This window comes from Mastacembelus armatus, chromosome 18, assembly GCF_900324485.2.
Source record: "Mastacembelus armatus chromosome 18, fMasArm1.2, whole genome shotgun sequence".
Taxonomy (NCBI): Eukaryota; Metazoa; Chordata; class Actinopteri; order Synbranchiformes; family Mastacembelidae; genus Mastacembelus; species Mastacembelus armatus.
In genome coordinates, this window is record NC_046650.1 from 18,584,236 (window position 1) to 18,602,759 (window position 18,524).

The 18,524-nt window shown below is 45.6% G+C and overlaps 2 protein-coding genes across 3 annotated transcripts; one reads left to right on the forward strand and one right to left on the reverse strand.

Annotated features, from left to right (window-relative positions):
* Window positions 1-442: 442 nt before the first annotated feature.
* On the reverse strand, window positions 443-5,172 carry cnga1b (cyclic nucleotide gated channel subunit alpha 1b). Its single transcript, XM_026299059.1, has 16 exons — window positions 5,065-5,172; window positions 4,963-4,982; window positions 4,622-4,710; window positions 4,418-4,525; window positions 4,134-4,160; window positions 3,744-3,777; window positions 3,549-3,653; window positions 3,276-3,382; window positions 2,867-3,041; window positions 2,580-2,716; window positions 2,327-2,499; window positions 1,965-2,090; window positions 1,651-1,803; window positions 1,346-1,577; window positions 761-936; window positions 443-688 (listed from the first exon to the last, which is right to left on the reverse strand). Exons 1-16 carry the CDS (start codon window positions 5,170-5,172, stop codon window positions 443-445), a joined length of 2,016 nt encoding a protein of 671 aa, XP_026154844.1.
* A 7,416-nt stretch (window positions 5,173-12,588) lies between these two features.
* Window positions 12,589-16,257, forward strand: LOC113140849 (uncharacterized). Of its 2 annotated transcripts, none has more exons than XM_026324909.2 (3): window positions 12,589-12,867; window positions 14,609-14,965; window positions 15,162-16,257. In XM_026324909.2, the coding sequence occupies exons 1-3, from the start codon at window positions 12,786-12,788 to the stop codon at window positions 15,368-15,370; spliced, it is 648 nt and encodes a 215-aa protein (XP_026180694.1). In that variant the 5' UTR covers window positions 12,589-12,785; the 3' UTR covers window positions 15,371-16,257. The 2 variants fall into 2 exon arrangements, with proteins under 2 accessions (XP_026180694.1, XP_026180703.1); XM_026324918.2 differs by having other exon boundaries at window positions 12,594-12,858.
* Window positions 16,258-18,524: the final 2,267 nt, after the last annotated feature.

Below are 18,524 nucleotides of genomic sequence, written 5' to 3' on the forward strand. Positions count from 1 at the left end.
CAACAGAGTTTTTTATTAGTTTAACCACATGACAATTGACCAGATAAACACACACATTCAGTTTTTGATGATCAGACAGGAAATGAAACTGTGACTGTGTCAGATGAACGTTTTAAACAGCTGGACACTCACAGAGACCGCTTGCAGTAACATTTTGTCGTCTTGGTTCTATGAATTTTAATCTATGGAGGTTTTTATATTTACATCTCAGTGTAAAGTTCATAAATTGAAGTGAGGAGGTTCCATCTTTGAGGTCCAGTATCTGGTTCCTAACTAATATAAATCTCTTGTCACCTGTTTCATTTACTTTGAAGAAACTGAATGAGTTCGACATAAACTCTGAATATGAACTTGAGTTTGATTGGGTCACATTTCAAACCTCTTGCTTTCCACCCACCTGGCCAACCCAGGCTCTAACCTCAAATATCCAGTCCTCCCACTCCTACTTTTTCTCCTCTTCTTTGGTGGTCTCAGGTGTGGGAGGGGGCGGAGCTTCACCTGTCTGTTCGGCATGTGCTGACAGTGTAAGCTTCTTCTCCAGCCGGGTGACTCTATGTTTGAGTTTGCTGTGGGTGGCCTCGTGCTCCGCCAGCAGCCGAGCGTAACGGGTCAGCAGGCCGTCCAGCGTGCTCGCCATCCTCTCCACCTTCTCCTCCATCTCTTTGGGGTCGGGGCCCTGTGCTGCCACCTGCAGGACAAGACCAGTTACCACTTTAAGTTTAGCAGATCAGCCTCTGCTGTTTCTTTTCCCATCTGTTACCTCCAGGTCCAACAGCCCGTCCTTCATCAGAATCTGACGCCCCTTCTCCTCCAGCAGAGCCTTGGCATCAGGATATTCTGTCAGCGCCTCCATCAGGTCGTCTTTGGAAAGACAGAAGAGGTCGGAGTAACCGATGCTCCTGATGTTTGCCGTCCTTCTGTTTCCTGCCTTACTGCCTGGAATAATATAGCGTTCATATTTAATCCTGCTCTTTGGAAACATTACAGATGAAAGAGAAAGTTTCTGAAGTAGAGAAGAACCTGTCGATCTCGTCAGTGAACTTTAAAAACACATCAGACTGTTTCACAGTTTCAGATCAACATATTGCCGAAGCTTTTCCCAAAATCAACACAGATTCATTCTGATGATGATTAGACACAAACACAAACTGAGCAACATCTGACACTGATGCTCTGTTCAGGCTGTTAGTTTAAGCCAAGTTATGTCTCCTGCACGTCCCAACAAGTCAGGTCCACATTAATACTAATCCAATCCCTGCCTTAATTCTGCAGAGGTCAACTACTTCCTGCTAATATTTACTACTTCCTGTTCACTCTCTCTGCATGCAGGTTCTCTTGGTTTTACCTTTAATAGCCAGGATGCTGATCTCGCCAAAGTAGCTTCCTTCGCTGAGGACGACAAACTGTGTGACGCCGTCGTCTGCAACCACAGCCAGTTTTCCCTCCTTGATGATGTACATCTCTCTGCCGATGTCGCCCTTCTTACAGATATAGTCTCCTGGGCTGTAGACCTGAGGCTGCAACTTCAGCACCAGCTCCACCAGGAGCCCAGCCTCGCAGTCCGCAAAGATACGAACCTGCAGGAGAGAATCCCTGATGGATTTTTGTTCAATGGACTGGAGTTAAAGAGGACTGCTACTGCAGACAGACCTTCTTCAGGGTGTCCAGGTGGACGTTGATGGCGATCTCGGCTCTGAGTTTGTCCGGCAGGTACTTCAGGACTTCCCGCTCATCTATTGCTTTCTTATTGGTCCACAAGAAGTCAAACCACTTGATCACTCGCTTCTCAAGGTCCTTAGTTACCTGGAGGGGGGGACAGGAGGTTAAAGTATAGACCTGGTCCAACTTTGGAAATGTAATACTGGTAATGAAATAGACAATAAAAGTCCAGAAACTACAACAGTCCCCTCTGGGTCACATTATATTTTGCACCATATGTAAGATATAACTGGTGACTAGCTGACCTTTCGGAAGCTCATGTACTGTTTTATAGCGTCGATGCGGGCCTGGAAGTCAGCTCTGGCAGCATTCATGTTGGTGATCATGGAGCCAACGTTACCAACTATGGTGGCAAAAATTAACACCCCCACCTGAGCAGCATCAAAGCACAGTAGGAAAACTTTTATTCTGGTGACCAGATCATCAGTTCAGTTTCAGATAACAAATATGAGATTAAATCTAGAATGACCTCTTGCTCCATTTTATCTATTGAATAAACAGCATTTCATGTATCTGTTGGCCTGAGTGTCAAACCCTGACAATGACTGAAAGCTGGGTCTTAGACTTGTGGACTCTGGACTGTTTGACACTAACAAGTCAAACCCACCAGGAAGTCCGTGACGACGAAGAAATACTCAGAGTTCTCCACAGGTGGCGGCGTTTCTCCGATGGTGGTGAGCGTCAGCGTGGACCAGTACATACTGTAGGCGTACTTCCTCACCAGGCGACCAAACTCTGGATCTGATGGGTCGGGGTACACGAACCTGTCACTGCCAAAGCCTGAAGGGGCAGGACAGGACAAGGTGTTAGAGGCTTTTAGGAAGCAGCTACTGAAAAAACAACCAGATGTGTGGCCTCACCGATGGCCTTGGAGAAGGAGTAGTAGAGGCAGGCGTTCCAGTGGATGATGATGACGATGTACATGACCAGGTTGGAGATGCGGAGAACATTGGGGTAGTTTGTCCTGGTCTCTGTCCTCTGGAAGAACTCCAGCATCCTGAAACAACATGAGTGAAGTGAAATATTTCAATATATCTACAAGCTGTGAGATTAAACTGCTGCTCTTACTTCTTCCATTGTGGGGAACTGAAGGGTGTAGTGCTGTAGTGTATGTGTTGTACACGTGTGTGTGTGTGTGTGTGTGTACCTGTTGAACCTGAAGAGCTTGTTGAGGCGGATCTCGGGGTACGTGAGGCCAAACACGACGTACAGCAGGTCTGTGGGAATCATGGAGATCAGGTCCAGTTTGAACTGGAAACTGTTCATGTAGCGTTCACGCAGCTTCAGCTCGTCCTTCACCAGCAGGCCCTGATCCAGGTAGCCTGCACACACACACACACACACACACACACACACACAAACAAACACCAGGGGATTTCTTTTCCATTAATCAAGAAGTAAACAAAGTGAAACAAAGCTACAAGTAGAAACTCATAAAGCTCATAAAGCTAAATGTTTAGCCATGTTAGAAAACAGGCGTGTGTGTGTGTGTGTGTGTGTGTGTGTGTGTGTGTGTGTGTGTGTGTGTGTGTGTGTGTGTGGGCATGTGTCCGAACCGGTCCTGGTTCTGAAGACCATGTCAGCGAGGTAGATGATGTCACAGATGAAGTCCAGGATAAACCAATGGACCAGGTAGTCGGTCTGCAGCTCCTCGAAACAGGCCCTGCAACACAGAAACACACACTTACACAGGAAATACTTACCAAGGTGTGTGTGTGTGTGTGTGTGTGTGTGTGTGTCAGACCTGTGTGTGTGTGTGTGTGTGTGTGTGTGTGTGTGTGTGTGTGTGTGTGTGTGTGTGTGTGTGTGCGTGTGTGTGTGTGTGTTACCTGGCGATGATCAGGGTCCAGTTGTATAAGACGGGGACGGTGATGACAAACAGCCAGTAGTAGTAGGTGTTTCCTGCCGGATCAATGACTGTGATCTCCTGAGGACTGGACCCAGAGACAATAATCACTTTGATTGATTAGAATTAACAGCTACAGTCTGCACAGCTCAGTGACTCATGAAAACCAAACCTACACCTCCACTTTGGCCTTCTTCTCTTTCTCCTCTTCCTTCTCCTTCTTCTTCTTCTCCTTCCTCTCCTTCTTCTCCTGTTTCTCCTTCCTGCCAGAGAAGAAGACTTCGTCAGTTTGTCTCCTCACTGGCTGATGAATTACCTGTTTTATTCACCAGAAACCTGAACAGACCTGACACAGCTGAGAAAACCTAAACCTGAACCTTTGAATCAGCAGAGAAGAAGAATCCAACTTACTCTTTTCTCTCCTTCTTCTCCTTCTTCTTTTTCTTCTTCTCCTCCCTGGAAGAAAACAGGACGTGCATCACACTGAGATGAGGCGTGTGCATGTGTGTCTACGTGCACGTGTTTGTGTGTTTCTTACTCGTTGTTGTTGCTGTTGTTGATGTTGAACAGGAGTCCTGCTGCTGCTCCCTGGGCCCTGACACACAGACACAAACACAGTCAGATAAAACAAGTCACCAGCAGCTGAGTCCTTCACAGGAGCCTGGAATATGTGAGGGACTCCTGAAACCAGCAACAGAACCCCCCCAGCCCTTAACCATACTCAGAACCTCCTGCAGGAGTCCTGGAGCTGGTATTTGGACCATGTTATTGATGGGTGGACTGTAAACTAACAGCATCAGTGTGTCTAAAGCTTTTTAAGGACCTGAACACTGCCCCCTTTAAAGACCAGACCTCCTCTGCTGATTTGAAGCAGCTCCTCCTGTTCCTCCTGTTCCTGGTTCCTCAGACCTGAGGCTTCATCTGTGTGGAGGGTTGTACAGCTGCCTGACAGGCTGAATTCTGGGTAAATATATGAACATCTCCACATACAGCCACAAATAACATTTTCAAGATGCTCTTCAACAGCCACTCACCTGTTCCCTTCCCTGACGTCACCTGGCTCCTGAAGAATGATGGTGGGCGGGGCTAACCTGGAGACAGGTGCAGGGACTGGCGGAGCTACTTTAGCCATGTTGGTGGACTTCCTGTGGGCACACAGACAGAAACTAACAGAGCTTCATGTTGATTTATCTAAAGTCTCCACCTGTGCATGGAATCACCATGGGACACTCGACAACTACAACTCCCATGATGCTTTGGCAGCTCTCTTCCAGAACCACATGTTAGTCTGTAAGACAAGAGTTGGGTCTTGGGTGAATTTTTAACAGTTGTTAAAACAGCTGCTGAGTCTGATCAGATTTAAACACATCAGTCTGTTCCTGAGACTGGACCAGTACCTGACCAGTTTGACCAGCACCTGAAACAACACAGCCCAGTGTGTTTAAATGTGTGGCTTATGCTGACATTCAGCACCAGCTCTGCACAACAGTGACACAGACTCTGGAGGTCTCACTGATGGGTCCACATGAGACCTTCTGTCCACACAGAGGCGCTGCAGGTTCATCAGAGATGTGTTGTTGAGGACGAGCTTCACTGCTCCTCTTCATGGACGCATGAACGGCATTTAGTCAAAACATGGAGTTTTTATGCTGCTGGTGGAGACGGGAGGAGACATGTCTCAGATGAGTCACTGAATCAGGTCTGAACACAGGCTGCACTTGTTCTTCTTCTCTTTCTGTAACAATCTGTGTCTCCTGAAAATCACCAGCTTTTATTCTTGAATTAAAATGTAAAACAATACATCACACATCCTGCACCTTTATTGTGAAAGGCACAGGAATCAGAGCAGCAGGTTAAAAGTGAAATCAGTATTTGGGGATCATTGTGTTGTTTGCAGTGAAATAAAAACCGTCACACAACAGATGGGAAAATGTAAAAAACTGCATTTGTAAACAAAACACACACACTCCAGTTATTTTAACACAATTAAACATCATTTAAATTAAAAGTCTTTTATTTTTTCTTTATTTATATGAATATTCTGATTATGGGCTGTATCATAATCACACCTGCATCCTCCACTAGCTCCCTTACTCACCTGCCAGCTGCCAGCTGATTATCCGTCGCCCTCGGTTATGTGTTCTAAATCCACCAACTGCCCATCAAACTCATCGCCATGGAAACAGGACACACACCTGGCCCCTTTAAATCCAGGTGTGTGTGTGTGTTTGGAGTCCAGAGAGAAACGAGGAGAATGTGGACGGAATGAAAGTGTCTCCTCCGTCACCCTGACAGGGATAAAGAGATTAGACAGAGATGATACGTCTGACCAACCTACACCTGAGCACACAGGTGGGGGAGGAGCCTAATTCATGTTTATCTCACCTGTTCTCCTGCTCAGCTACAGTTTAACCTTAACGTTTAAGGTCCTGCACATGTGCACAGTTCACAGCTGGAACATTTTATTCAACAGGTTAAATGATAAAGGTGGTGATGATGAGGATGTAAAGGAAAGGAAACAAGGAAACACTGGAGGAAACAAGGGAAGGAGGAGGAGAGGAGTGAAGGGAAGACTGAGGAGGGAGCAGATTATGAACTGGTTTCCTCTGAGTCAGCAGACTGACCCTAATAACACACACACACACACACACACACACACACACACACAGAAGCAGCTTTAATCAGATTATCAGGATTTACTCTGTAGGTGTTTGTGAGGACTCGTCTTCCACCTGGACACCAACAACAAACGACTTATTAGTATTATTAATTTATTATTGTATAATATAATATTTATATTATACTATATTATATATATATTATATTATAATATTGTAAACCATTAAACCTCAGACTCAGTTTAAGGTTGTCTTTTATTTATTGTTGACTGTTCTTTGACTGTGTGTTAGTTTATATTTATTGTTGGGCCTGAGTCCTCTAAAGACCCAACTGTGTTGTGTGTAAAGGTTAGGGTGAGGTTAGGTCTGATGTCCTCAGATGGGATGAAAACAAGACTCTGTGTGTGTTTATGTCTTTCTGTGTTTGTGTGGACAGACTTTAGCTGAAGACCATCACTGTGAGGACACGTAGGTGAGAACCAGGTTCAGTTTCAGACCAGTTTCAGATCAGGCTTAGGGTTATATGTATTTACTTATGATAGTTAACCTTTCAGGAGGCTTTGAAATAAATAGTAACATGCCCCCAGAACCAGCTGTGAGGTAGAATCCACATCACTGACAAACACAAAGGTCCAGATTTGGCTCAGATGAAATGTAGCTTTTATTTAGTTCAGTCAAAGGTCGACAGTGCAAAGAATCAACTAAACTGAGTCTCACATGGTGAACAACAAGCAGACTGGTGGTGTCTGTCAGTGGAAACCATGACACCTCAGCAGAAACACATGATGGAGGCTCAAAGCGCTGCAGCAAACACACACACAGGAAATAAAAGTGCAGCAGCTGTGGTTTTTGGCAGCAGATCTACAGAGACGTGTCAGGTCTGATCAACAGAAAACACCTAGTTTATAAAAACACTGACACAGCCTGCAGCTACAGTATCACTGCACATGGTTAATAAACAGTTCTCTTTATGAGTCGGACTCAGTGCTGACCCTCGCCTCATCACCCTGCTCCTCAGCCAATCCTTCCTTGGTTCTGTTCTGTTGTTGCCATGGAGACGTGGAGACTGTTATCTGCCAACAGACGAATTAATGGAGAATTTAATGAAATTATTATAAAGAGAACAGAGTTTTTCACACTGTGATGATTCAGAGTGTTACCTGTGGGTCTGTGTGGATACAGAGACACCATGAGGACAGTGGAGATGACGTAGGGACAGAACACCACCAGGTAACGGACCACTGTGAACACCTGCTGGAGGGGGGAGGGGGCTCCAGAAGAGAGTATGTCTGTGGTTGTAGGTGTTCCTGCAGACAGAAGCCCACCTGGTCAGGTGAACATGTGGCTGAAATCAGAGTGTCAATCAAAGTGAAGCTGCTGACCTGTGACAGAGATCCAGCTGGGTGGAGACTCTCCATGGCCCCTGATGTTACACCTGTAGACGCCTTCATCAACCTTGGAAACATGGAGGATGGTCACGTGACCCGTAGGCCGATCGATGATGAGGGAGCCGTGTTTATAGAAATCAGCTGGGAGGTCGGAGGATGTCTGGGTTCTACAGATCAGGGTGATGTTTTCTCCCTCCATCACAGGGAGGACAGGACTCTGCAGGATCACTGCTCCACCTCAACACAGAGACAAACTACAGCATTTCATCCATTTCCACACAGCTTCATCAATACTAACTCCACAGGCTCATCTTACCACTGACAGTGATGTTGATGCTCTGACTGGTTGCTCCCTCTCTGGACTCACACCAGTAAACTCCACTGTCTGATGGGTCAATGTAGCTGATGTTACAGGAAGAACCAGCTGAGGTTCCCCAGTCAGGTCCACACTGAGTCCTCTGTCGTCTGGTTGTGTTCCTCCTCAGGGTCCATCCAGCAGAGCTGTCGTCCTCTTCACAGCTCAGAGACACAAAGTCGTCTTCAAAAAACTGGGAGCTGCTGGGACTCAGAGTCAGACGAGCTGTGGTGCAGACACAGTTTCAGTCCAACTAAACCTTTAATGACCTGCAGCTCAAACACTTTTACAAAAACTGATCTGATCTGAGCCTTCCTGTGTGGTTGATGTGGTTTGAGTCGACTATGAGACACGTTTATGATTTAGACAAAAGTTTCTCTGTGGTGACGATGAAACTGAAACTGAGAAACAGAAGAAAGACAGAAACAAAATATGGAAACACTTTCCATGTTACACAGATACTGAGGAACAAAATAAAACAGTGAATGATTTAATTATTACCTGTATAATAGATGATGATGAGGGACGACAGGACAGACTGAGGTCATTTCATAATTTTATTGTTTTTATTTAATTTGTCTTTATGTTTAGTTGATCCATGCGTACAGCACTTTGTGTCAGTTGTTGCCTTATAAATAAAAGTAGTTAATAATTAGTTTAACCTGCTGGTCCATAGTGCTGACAACAAACTTAGTAGGTCTGTTGTTTGGACCCTGACTAGAGTCTGTAGGACTTAGGAAAACCAGTTCTTAGTGAAGCTACAGTCTCATAAAATATGAACTTTATAATTTCAGTGAGACATTTGTGTGAGACAGCTGCATCTTCCTGTAGAAGTGAGCTGTGGGTCGGCAGAGAGGAAGTGAGACCTGAGTGTCTGACGGTAACCACTGAACTAATGTGGGTGGAAAGAGACTGGACCCAGTCTCAGACTTTAACTGGAGGTGAATGTTCAGTCATGAACATTTTAACTCACTGTAGCTGAACTCACCTGATGTGACTGTCACCTCTTGGTTCTGTCTGGATCTGACACTGATCGGATCACTGTGTGGTCCTGACTGAGTCTCTGCAGCCATGTGCTGTTTCAGACTAAAGTTCCCACATCTTGTGGTCAGGAGGCAGCAGGTTTACACAACCTACATGATGTTTATCAGTGATTTGACACTGGAATGAAAATACATCTGTGTGTGTTACTTCAACATCTTGTCAACAAGACCTCAGGGCAGGGATCCTAGAGACCTGATCTCTCTGCAGGGTCCAACAGTCACCAGGTCTCTGTTCACCAAGTGTGCATGTGCTCCCCCTGCAGGGAAACCAGCTGAGGACAGCAGAGATCACTGCAGCAGCAAAGTGTGGTCCTGGTTCAGATCCTTCAGGTTTCCTGTCCCTAGTCCACATGGACATGAGTTCACACCCTGAGCTGACTGAAGCAGACTGCACTGCAATAAACATCTATAGACACACAGGCCCAAGGAAACTGTGTGTATGATGGGTCATATGTGGCTCAGTGACTTTATAACGTCCCATCATCATCACCATCATCATCATCATGATACAAAATATCCATCCACCCCACTGTCACCTTCCAGTCCTTTGAAGCTCTCATAGCACGTATTCATGGTCACACACCAACCTTCTTGGCGACTATCTACCGCCCACCAAAACCTAACCCGACCTTCCTGGACGAACTGTCTGACCTCTTAGCTAACCTCATCTCTCTGTCAGCCAACATAATTCTTCTTGGTGATTTTAACATCCACTTCGACAATCCCAACAACGCCACAACAAAAGACTTCATTTCCTGTCTGGACAGCTTTGGGCTCCAACAATACATCACCTCCCCAACACATTCTCTAGGCCACACCCTCGACTTAGTCTGCTGCTCTGGCGTCACAGCTCAGTCATGTTCTACCCTCGACACCTTCTTCTCCGACCACAAACTAGTCTGCTTTAACTCCAAACTACCTCTCTTCAAAACCCACCTCTCCCCCACCATCACCTTCCGTAACTTAAAGAACATCGACCTCCCCTCCTTCACTGCTGCTCTCAACAACCTTTCATGTACTAATTATACACCGTCCCTCTCCAACATGTTATCCAATTTCAACCATGAGCTACGAAATCTACTTGACACCTTCGCCCCACTCAAAACTAGATCTGTATCCTTTATGTACTCTGCTCCTTGGTACACACCCGAACTCCGCCTCCTCAAAACCCAAGCCCGTCGCCTTGAACGTCTCTTCAAAAAAACCGGTTCATCCACCCACAAGGACTTATACCTAAACCACATACTGAAGTACAAGCAAACCATTACTCAAACAAAATCTGACTTCTTTGCCTCTCTTATTGTATCCGCCTCTGGCTCCACGCGTTCCCTCTTCTCCACTGTCAAAAATTTATTGGGCCCTCCCGATACTCCTCTCTTCCCCTCACTCTCCACCACCTTGTGCAATAACTTCCTGGATTTCTTCTCATCAAAAATCGAAAATATACACCAGCAATTTCCCTCCATCTATGACTCTGCGAACTGCCTCCACTGTACCCTACCCTGTCTATCAGTATTCTCCCTGCTTTCAAGTTTTATCATTCCACCCACCACGGTTACCACTTCCCTGATCCTCAAATCCAAACCCCCAACCTGTAAATTTGACCCCCTACCAACCAACCTCGTCAAGCTCTGTCTCCTTCTCTCTCATTCTCTCCTTCCTCATCTTACCCACATTATTCACACTTCCCTCAGTTCTGGCATCGTACCCCCATCACTCAAGACAGCCATCATCACACCAATTCTAAAAAAACCTGGTCTAGATCCTGCCAACCTTAACAATTTCTGCCCTATCTCCAATCTCCCGTTCCTCTCTAAAATTCTTGAAAAAATTGTTCACCACCAGGTCCATACCCACCTTTCCGCCAATAGCCTATACGAACACTTTCAATCTGGTTTCCGCCATCTTCACAGCACTGAAACCGCCCTGGTCAAAATCACCAATGACCTCCTAGTAGCCGCAGACTCTGGCCTTGTCTCCATCCTCATCTTCCTTGACCTAACTGCAGCTTTTGACACCATCTCGCACAATATTCTCCTCCATCGCATTGCTTCCATCAGCATAGCCGGCTCGGTCCTCTCATGGTTCACCTCCTACCTCTCTGACCGCACCCAGTCCGTCCAACTCCAGAACTTCCACTCCCAGCCCTCTACTGTCAGTTGTGGCGTGCCCCAGGGCTCTGTCCTGGGGCCCCTCCTCTTTATTATTTATCTCCTTCCTCTCGGACATATCTTTAGGTAACATAACATCAATTTCGACTGTTATGCAGACGACACCCAGCTCTACCTCTCTGCTGCTCCATCTTCTACCCTCCCCCCTCCCTCCCTCCTTACCTGCTTACATAATATCAAATCCTGGTTCACCCATAACTTTTTGAAACTCAACCCCGACAAAACTGAAATTCTCCTCGTGGGCACCAGATCCACCCTTTCTAAAACCAGCAGCTTCTCCATTCAAATTGACAACAATATTGTCCTCCCCTACCCCCAAGTTAAAAGCCTGGGTGTCATCCTAGACGGTACTCTCTCCTTCACGCAGCATATCAATACCACTACCCGGTCGGCCTACTCCCATCTCCGTGACATAAACCGCATCCGTTCCTCACTCACCATCGATAGCACGGCCATACTCGTTAATGCCTTTGTCACCTCTCGTTTGGATTACTGTAACTCACTCCTCACTGGTCTACCTCTCAAATCACTTCATAAACTACAACTTGTCCAGAACTCTGCTGCCCGAATCATCACCAGAACTCCATCCTCACATCATATTACCCCTGTCCTTAAACAACTTCACTGGCTCCCTGTGTCCTTCCGTATAAACTATAAAATCCTCCTTCTCACCTACGAAGCCCTCCACTCTATTGCCCCACCATACATCACTGATCTACTTCATATCTATTCTCCGCCTCGTACTCTCCGTTCCTCCAGTTCCACTCTCCTCTGCACCCCTACAGTGCGCCTGGCCACCATGGGCGCTAGATCCTTCAGCCACACTGCGCCCCGCCTTTGGAACATTCTCCCTCATCGCATCCGGTCGTCTCTGGACTTTTCAACTTTTAAATCATCACTCAAAACGGATCTGTTCCGTATAGCGTTTTCCACCTAACTGTCTTAACTTCTCAAAGCAGCCTGTGATGTTCTACCACCCTCCGCCTATTTCATATTGTCTCATATTGTTTCATATTTGTTGTTCTTTGTTTTTGTGTTTCAAATTGCTTTTACTGTACATCGCCCACTTCCTAGATACTCTACACTTTTGCCTTTACATTCTGGCCCTCTGTTTATGCATTGTTGTTACTGTTGTTTTAATGCACTCTATGTATTTCATGCTGTATGCTTCCTTTTTCTATCTGTAAGGTGACCTTGAGAGTTTGAAAGGCGCCATGAAATAAAATGTATTATTGTTATTATTATTATTTTATCATCATCATCATCATCATCACCATCAGAGCCTGTTCAGCTCAGCTGTTTCCAGGAAACTCTGTTTCATTGTAAATCACGTGACTCCTCTGTCACGGTAGTTTGGGCGTGACATAAACAAACCACATCAAGTCAAACTGCAGCTCAGGAAGTCAGCCAGTCTGACAGGATCTGGTCTCTGTGACTATCAGCTGCATGTTGTTGTTTTCCTGTGCAGGGATCAGTCCAAGTTCAGGTTTTATTGTAAATCATGTGACTCCTCCGTCATCGCACAGTTTGGGCGGGACACAGGCCAACTGGGACCAACGAGTCAAACTGCGTCACAGGAGGCTGGGCATTCTTACAAATTTCCTGTTCCTGTTCCTGTATCAGCGATAACTAAACAACAGACAAGATGTCTGCCTGTGTCACATGGATGGTTTCTGTGGGTCTGATCGGATCCTTGGTGCTGTGTCCTGTCTATGGAGGTAAGATGGGTCAGTGAATGCACCACGTTATTGACTGTTGTTGTGTTGTTAGTTACTGAGCTGAAAGAAACCAGTTCCAGTGAAACAGCTTGAGGTCTGGGCTCAGACAATGACTGGAGACTCCACAGGTCCTGCTGGTCTTTGCTTCCTGGTTTGGGCACGTTGTTGTTTTTGTCGTTGTTCTGTTGCTGTCATGGCGTCAGCTGCAGATCAAGCTCTGAAATAATTAACTTTTCATTTTCATTGACTGGGACTGGACTCTTCACCCTGGTGGACCAGAGACTGGGACCAGGTTATGTCTCTTTAATTACAATATATATAATATATATAATATGACTTGATGCCATTTAGGAAGAAGAAGAAGAAGTACTTTATTAATCCCCAAGAGGAAATTCAATTGTTACAGCAGTTTTTCTCATTTAAAGTTATTAAATTTAATATTATGTAAATTATTGGTGGCTGAGTGGTTAGCACTGTTGCCTCACATCAAGAAGGTTCCTGGTCTGAAACCCATCAGGGGCCTTTCTGTGTGGAGTCTGCATGTTCTCCCTGTGCTTGTGTGGGTTTTCTCCAGGTACTCTGGTTTCCTCCCACAGTCCAAAAACATGTATGTCAGGTTGATTGGTGACTCTAAATTGCCCATAGGAGTGAGTGTGAGTGTGTGAGGTTGTTGGTCTCTATGTGGCCCTGTGATGGACTGGTGACCTGTCCAGGGTGGACCCCTGCCTTTCACCCAAAGAGAGCTGGGATAGGCTCCAGCAGATCCCTGGGACCCTGGTTAGGAATAAGGGGGTACAGGTGATGGATGGATGGATTATGTAAATTATAATAATTAATTAATAAAGTAATTGATTATATATTTTGGGGGGTTTGTGTGTGTATGTGCATCTATATGTGTGTGTGTGTGTGTTATTGTTTATATTGTGAAATTATAGTCTTATGGCCATGGACACAAAAGTCTTCCTGAATCTCTCAGTTTGGGCTTTAGGAAGAATTAGAATTAGAGACGCAGGGTGACGTGTTAGTCCACAGACCGACTAAGCTGCATTTCTGGGCCCCATTAAACCACGACAGGTTTAGAAGAAGTGCAGGTCAGAACCTGTAGAGCAGCTTCAGCAGCATCAGAGTCACTGTCATTATATCATCACTGTTGTTGTTATCAGGATCTTTTCATCAGGACCAGGTAGACATGTGGGTTTTTGGCTCTGACCTGCATCAATCAATTGGATCCATGGACAATAGTTTCCTATTGGACACATTATTAAAAGTTTCTAATGTACCTCCCTTATAGTCCCACTGAAAAGTCCTGATCAGACCAGTCTGGTCCCACTGAGGTGGTCCCATGATGCAGTTTGGTTCTGATTATCAGGCTCCTGTTTGGATGATGAGCCCAGTGAGCTTCAGACTGTAGAACTGTCACATCTTATCAAAGCTGTTTCAGCTGCAGGTCTACCAGGGAACAGACTCCACCTCTGGATCTTCCTTTAGAGAAACTGCTACACCTGGTGGGGCCTGTTCTCCACTTCCCCTCAGGCTGTTTCTACAAACTCTGGTGTTCACACATGCACTTTTTTCTACTTCCAGTCATTTGTAGATTCTCTTAGAAACTCATAGGTTTGGTGTCAAACTCAGTTTAATGTGCTCAGACTTTGTCCAGACATCAGAGCTGTTTGATGAACAGATGAAGATAAAAATGTTTCCCAGAGAGCTGTGGTACTGATTCCTGCTTCTGTTTCCTTTTGTGGTCCAGACCCAGAACAGATCAAAGCCAAACCTGGAGAAAACGTCACTCTTCAGTGTCGAGGATCCAAAGATGCTACAACTGTAATGTTAAGGTGGGTCAGACCTGACCTGAAGTCAGAGGGTTGTGTCTTCGACTTCAGAGACCACAAGATAAATGAAGAAGCCCAACATGAAGCTTTTCATAGTCGAGTGGATCTGAGAGATCCAGAGATGAAGGATGGAAACTTTTCTGTGATTCTGAAGAACATCAGGATCAGCGACACTGGATCATATGAATGTTATGTTGGAAAGAGAAAACCAGGAAACCTAGTACCAGAACCAGTTGAGCTCATCAACAGCACCACACTGAAGGTGGAAGACTCAGGTGAGGTTGAAGCTGCTTCCTGGTTGTTGATGTGAGACCAGATGTTTGTGTTTTCTCCAGATGTTGTTGATGAGACTTTGTAGAAAACAGCTGGATGAGTGATGTGGTCAAAGTGCAGGAGATAATGTCTGACAGGAGTTTGTTCTGTTCTTCAGTCATCACCTACCTGACACCTCACACCTGTTCTCTCCTGCAGGTCACACAGGTGGTCAGAGTGGAGCTGAAGGAGACCAGGATGGAGGAGACAATCATGGACCTGTTGGACTGGCTGTGGGTCTGACAGTTGTTGGTATTTTGCTTCTTGTTGCTGCTGTTGTTGGTTTTATGTTCTATAGAAAACGATCCAGACCCACAGACCAGAATCCAAACCCACGTCCTGAACAAACACCAATGAACCCAAAGTGAACTGGGTCAGACCAGTTGGGTTCTGGTCCTGCTGCTGTCAGGGACCAGTTCAACACAGTCAGCCCAGAGACTTGAGACCAGCTTGGGACCAGGACTGATGGACACACTGAATTCAGGCTGCAGACACATCAACATGATGTGTTGAACAGTTTTGTTTTGTTACTGTGATGAAATGTGTCAGTGTCTGTCTGTAGCTGCCTGATCCAAACTCCTGGGTATCCAGTTTCAGCCATTTTCTAAACCAGTTCCTCACTGGACTTTAGGTCAAACTGGAGGAAACAGGGACTTTGTTGGAGACCAGACTACATTTGGTCTTTAATGGCTCAAAATCAGCTGCAGTGAAGCTGAAGCTTCTGTTGCTTTAACCACAACATGAAGCTGAAAACTCTGTAAATAATGTTTTTATTTCTAAATTCAGTTTTTATTCATGATGCAGGTCCATGTGGTTTGATCCTAAAAGCTGTTGACTGAACATGTTGCTGCAGGTCCTGAGCTGTTTATTCCAGCAGCTGGTCTAAAGTCCAAACTATGACCTATTGAAAACTTCAGTCTGTTTAATCCATGTTTTATTTTAAATCTGTCCTTTATGTTTGAATCTGATGTGAGCAGCTTCAGTTTCAGCCTGATATGGCCTGTAAAGCTTTTCTTTAATAAAGTCTGACTGGACTCAGCTCTGACTCTGGGTCTTTCAGTGACCCAGTAATTGGTGGAACATTTGTACTGGACTCAGCTGGGACAGAGGGATTGGACCTACTTGTAGTTTGTGCTCAGCAAAGAAGTAGGTTTGTTCTTCAGGAAACAGAAAGTACCAGTTTGTCCTAAACGCACCACGGCCTCAGAAGATCCGGACTCAACAGAAGCTGCATTTGAGCCTCAGACAAACTTTGAGTGAGTTTTTGCTCAGAATCAAAGTCGTGCAGTTTGTCCCTCATGGGTTCCAGTGCAGAGACGTTCAGGGTCAGCGAGGAGAGTGGGAGAAGTGAGGACCTATGAAGACCTGTGCTCACATGAGGAACCGTGCAGAGTTCCTTTAATGCTGTGAGCAGCTGCAGCAGGATAAGAGGCTGTTTTGAATCTCAAATGTGGAGACAAAGTGTTGAGCTGCTGTGGATCAAACCATCCTGACACTGTTGGTTCTGTTTCCTGCTGCCGCCTCAGGACAAACACTCAAACTGGTTCAACTGGTCGAAGCTTCTAAATGACAGACGGGAAAGTGAAACAGTGTGGGGGATTTCTCTGGACGTCATGTTCTAATTAGAAACAACAGGCTCCGTGTTTCCTGAGCAGGCAGGAGGAAGGTTTTTATCTTTCATTCCTCACATCAGTCACTGTGAGCTGAACCATCACCAACCGTTCTAACAGCATCATTCCACCTGTGCTGTGTGGGACCGGACTGGACTGTTCCTGACTGACTGTGGAAACAGCTTCTTAATGTTTCCTGCTGCAGGTGGAGCTGCTGTTCAGACTGGGAACATGTCAACGTCAACTAAAGGTCATAGGTCCAGACTCTAGACACATCCAGGACTAAAATCAGCAGGTTCACATTTAATGGTTCAGCATCCAGCATCCAGGAGAATAAACTGTGTGTGTTTTGGGGAAACACTATGAGCTTTGACCAAAAGTTTGACTGTTGCTGGTGCATTAAAGAAAAGGTTCTGAACAGACTCACTAACTGTAGTTTTATGTGGCAACAGCAGAATGTTGGAAATATGAACCGCAGCCTCCATAATGCAGAGCATGATGGTTTATATAGGTGAATTATCATGAAGGTCTTTATGTGAGGACTGACTGAGGACTGTTTCTTTAACCTGACACAGCCTGGAGGTTCCTCCTCCACCTAAATACTCCACGCTGATATAGGAAACAGGAAGAGGCTGTTTGGACTGACACTGTTCACTGCAGCTCCGTCTGTAGAAAACTGAACAGTCCACAGACCATCCGTGGAATAACGGGACCAGATGGACATTAAAACCTCTGTGTCACTGCCCTGGAGGCCTCACACATGGACTCATCAGGTCCTGCAGACTCTGTGTCTCTGCAGCTTCAGTCCCTGTGAAACCTCAGTCTCTGTTTTCTCCTGATCACAGATCAGCTCTCAGAAAAAACAGAAGCTTCTTAAAACCATCAGCAGAACTGGAATCTAATCTTGATAATATCCATAGACATGAGGCCTTTAGTGAGGAAACCAGCAGCTGCTGCACAGGAGAAGCTCCAAGTGTAGTTTGGAATAAAGCAGTGGATGAAGGGGAAGAGATCTGGACCAGGACAACAAGGGGCTGGTTCTTCTATAGTGCTAATAAGAAGGTGAAGAGTGAATATAGAAACATAGGGAGGAGCTCATGGTGAACACAGCGAGGTCGGGAAGATAAGGATCCATAAAGATCCAGACTGGGTCTACTTGTTATTCATTCCCATGAAATCCAACCATCAGTTTCTGGGTCCATGTTCAAAATGAACTTCCTGCTCAGTGTCATGTTCACCATGTCAGAGAGGATCCAGCAGGTGGTGCTGTTGTCTGACTGCTCATATGATGTGTTCAGCTCCATGATCAATAACCAATCAGAATCATTATTAAGACCAGTCCCATTGTCTCTATTGATCAAAGCACATGTTTAGTTTGGAAACACCTGGTAGATGTTGAACCATCTTCCTCTTACATTAAACTCAGAACAGTTTCCTTTTCCACCAGTTTGTCACTGAAGAGCAGACAGACAACAACAACAACATCAATGTCCAAAGTGCTGAAAGTGACAGGGAAAGACTTTCAGTCCCCAAACCTGAAGTCCATGAGAACAACCACAGGGTTTGAGCTGATGCACAAACAATATATCAGTGGAAAGATTCTTGTCCTGTCGGTGATGGGAACCATTTTAAGATGCAACAACAACAGCACATCCACTTAAAGCCTCTTTCAAGAACTGCAAAATCCTCCAAGGGGGACTTACTCACCAATAAGGTCTCTGTGAAAGTCCATAGGCTGAGCTCCAGATTGACACCTCATTTCAACAAATGAGAGCACTTAAGGCGGGGCTACAGGCAGCAGCAGCCAATCAGAGCCTTCAGCAGCAGCACGTCCTCCAGTCTGACTCCGGAAGCTTCCACCTATTGACCCGCACGTTCATGGTGACATCACAGACGTATAACCAATGGAATG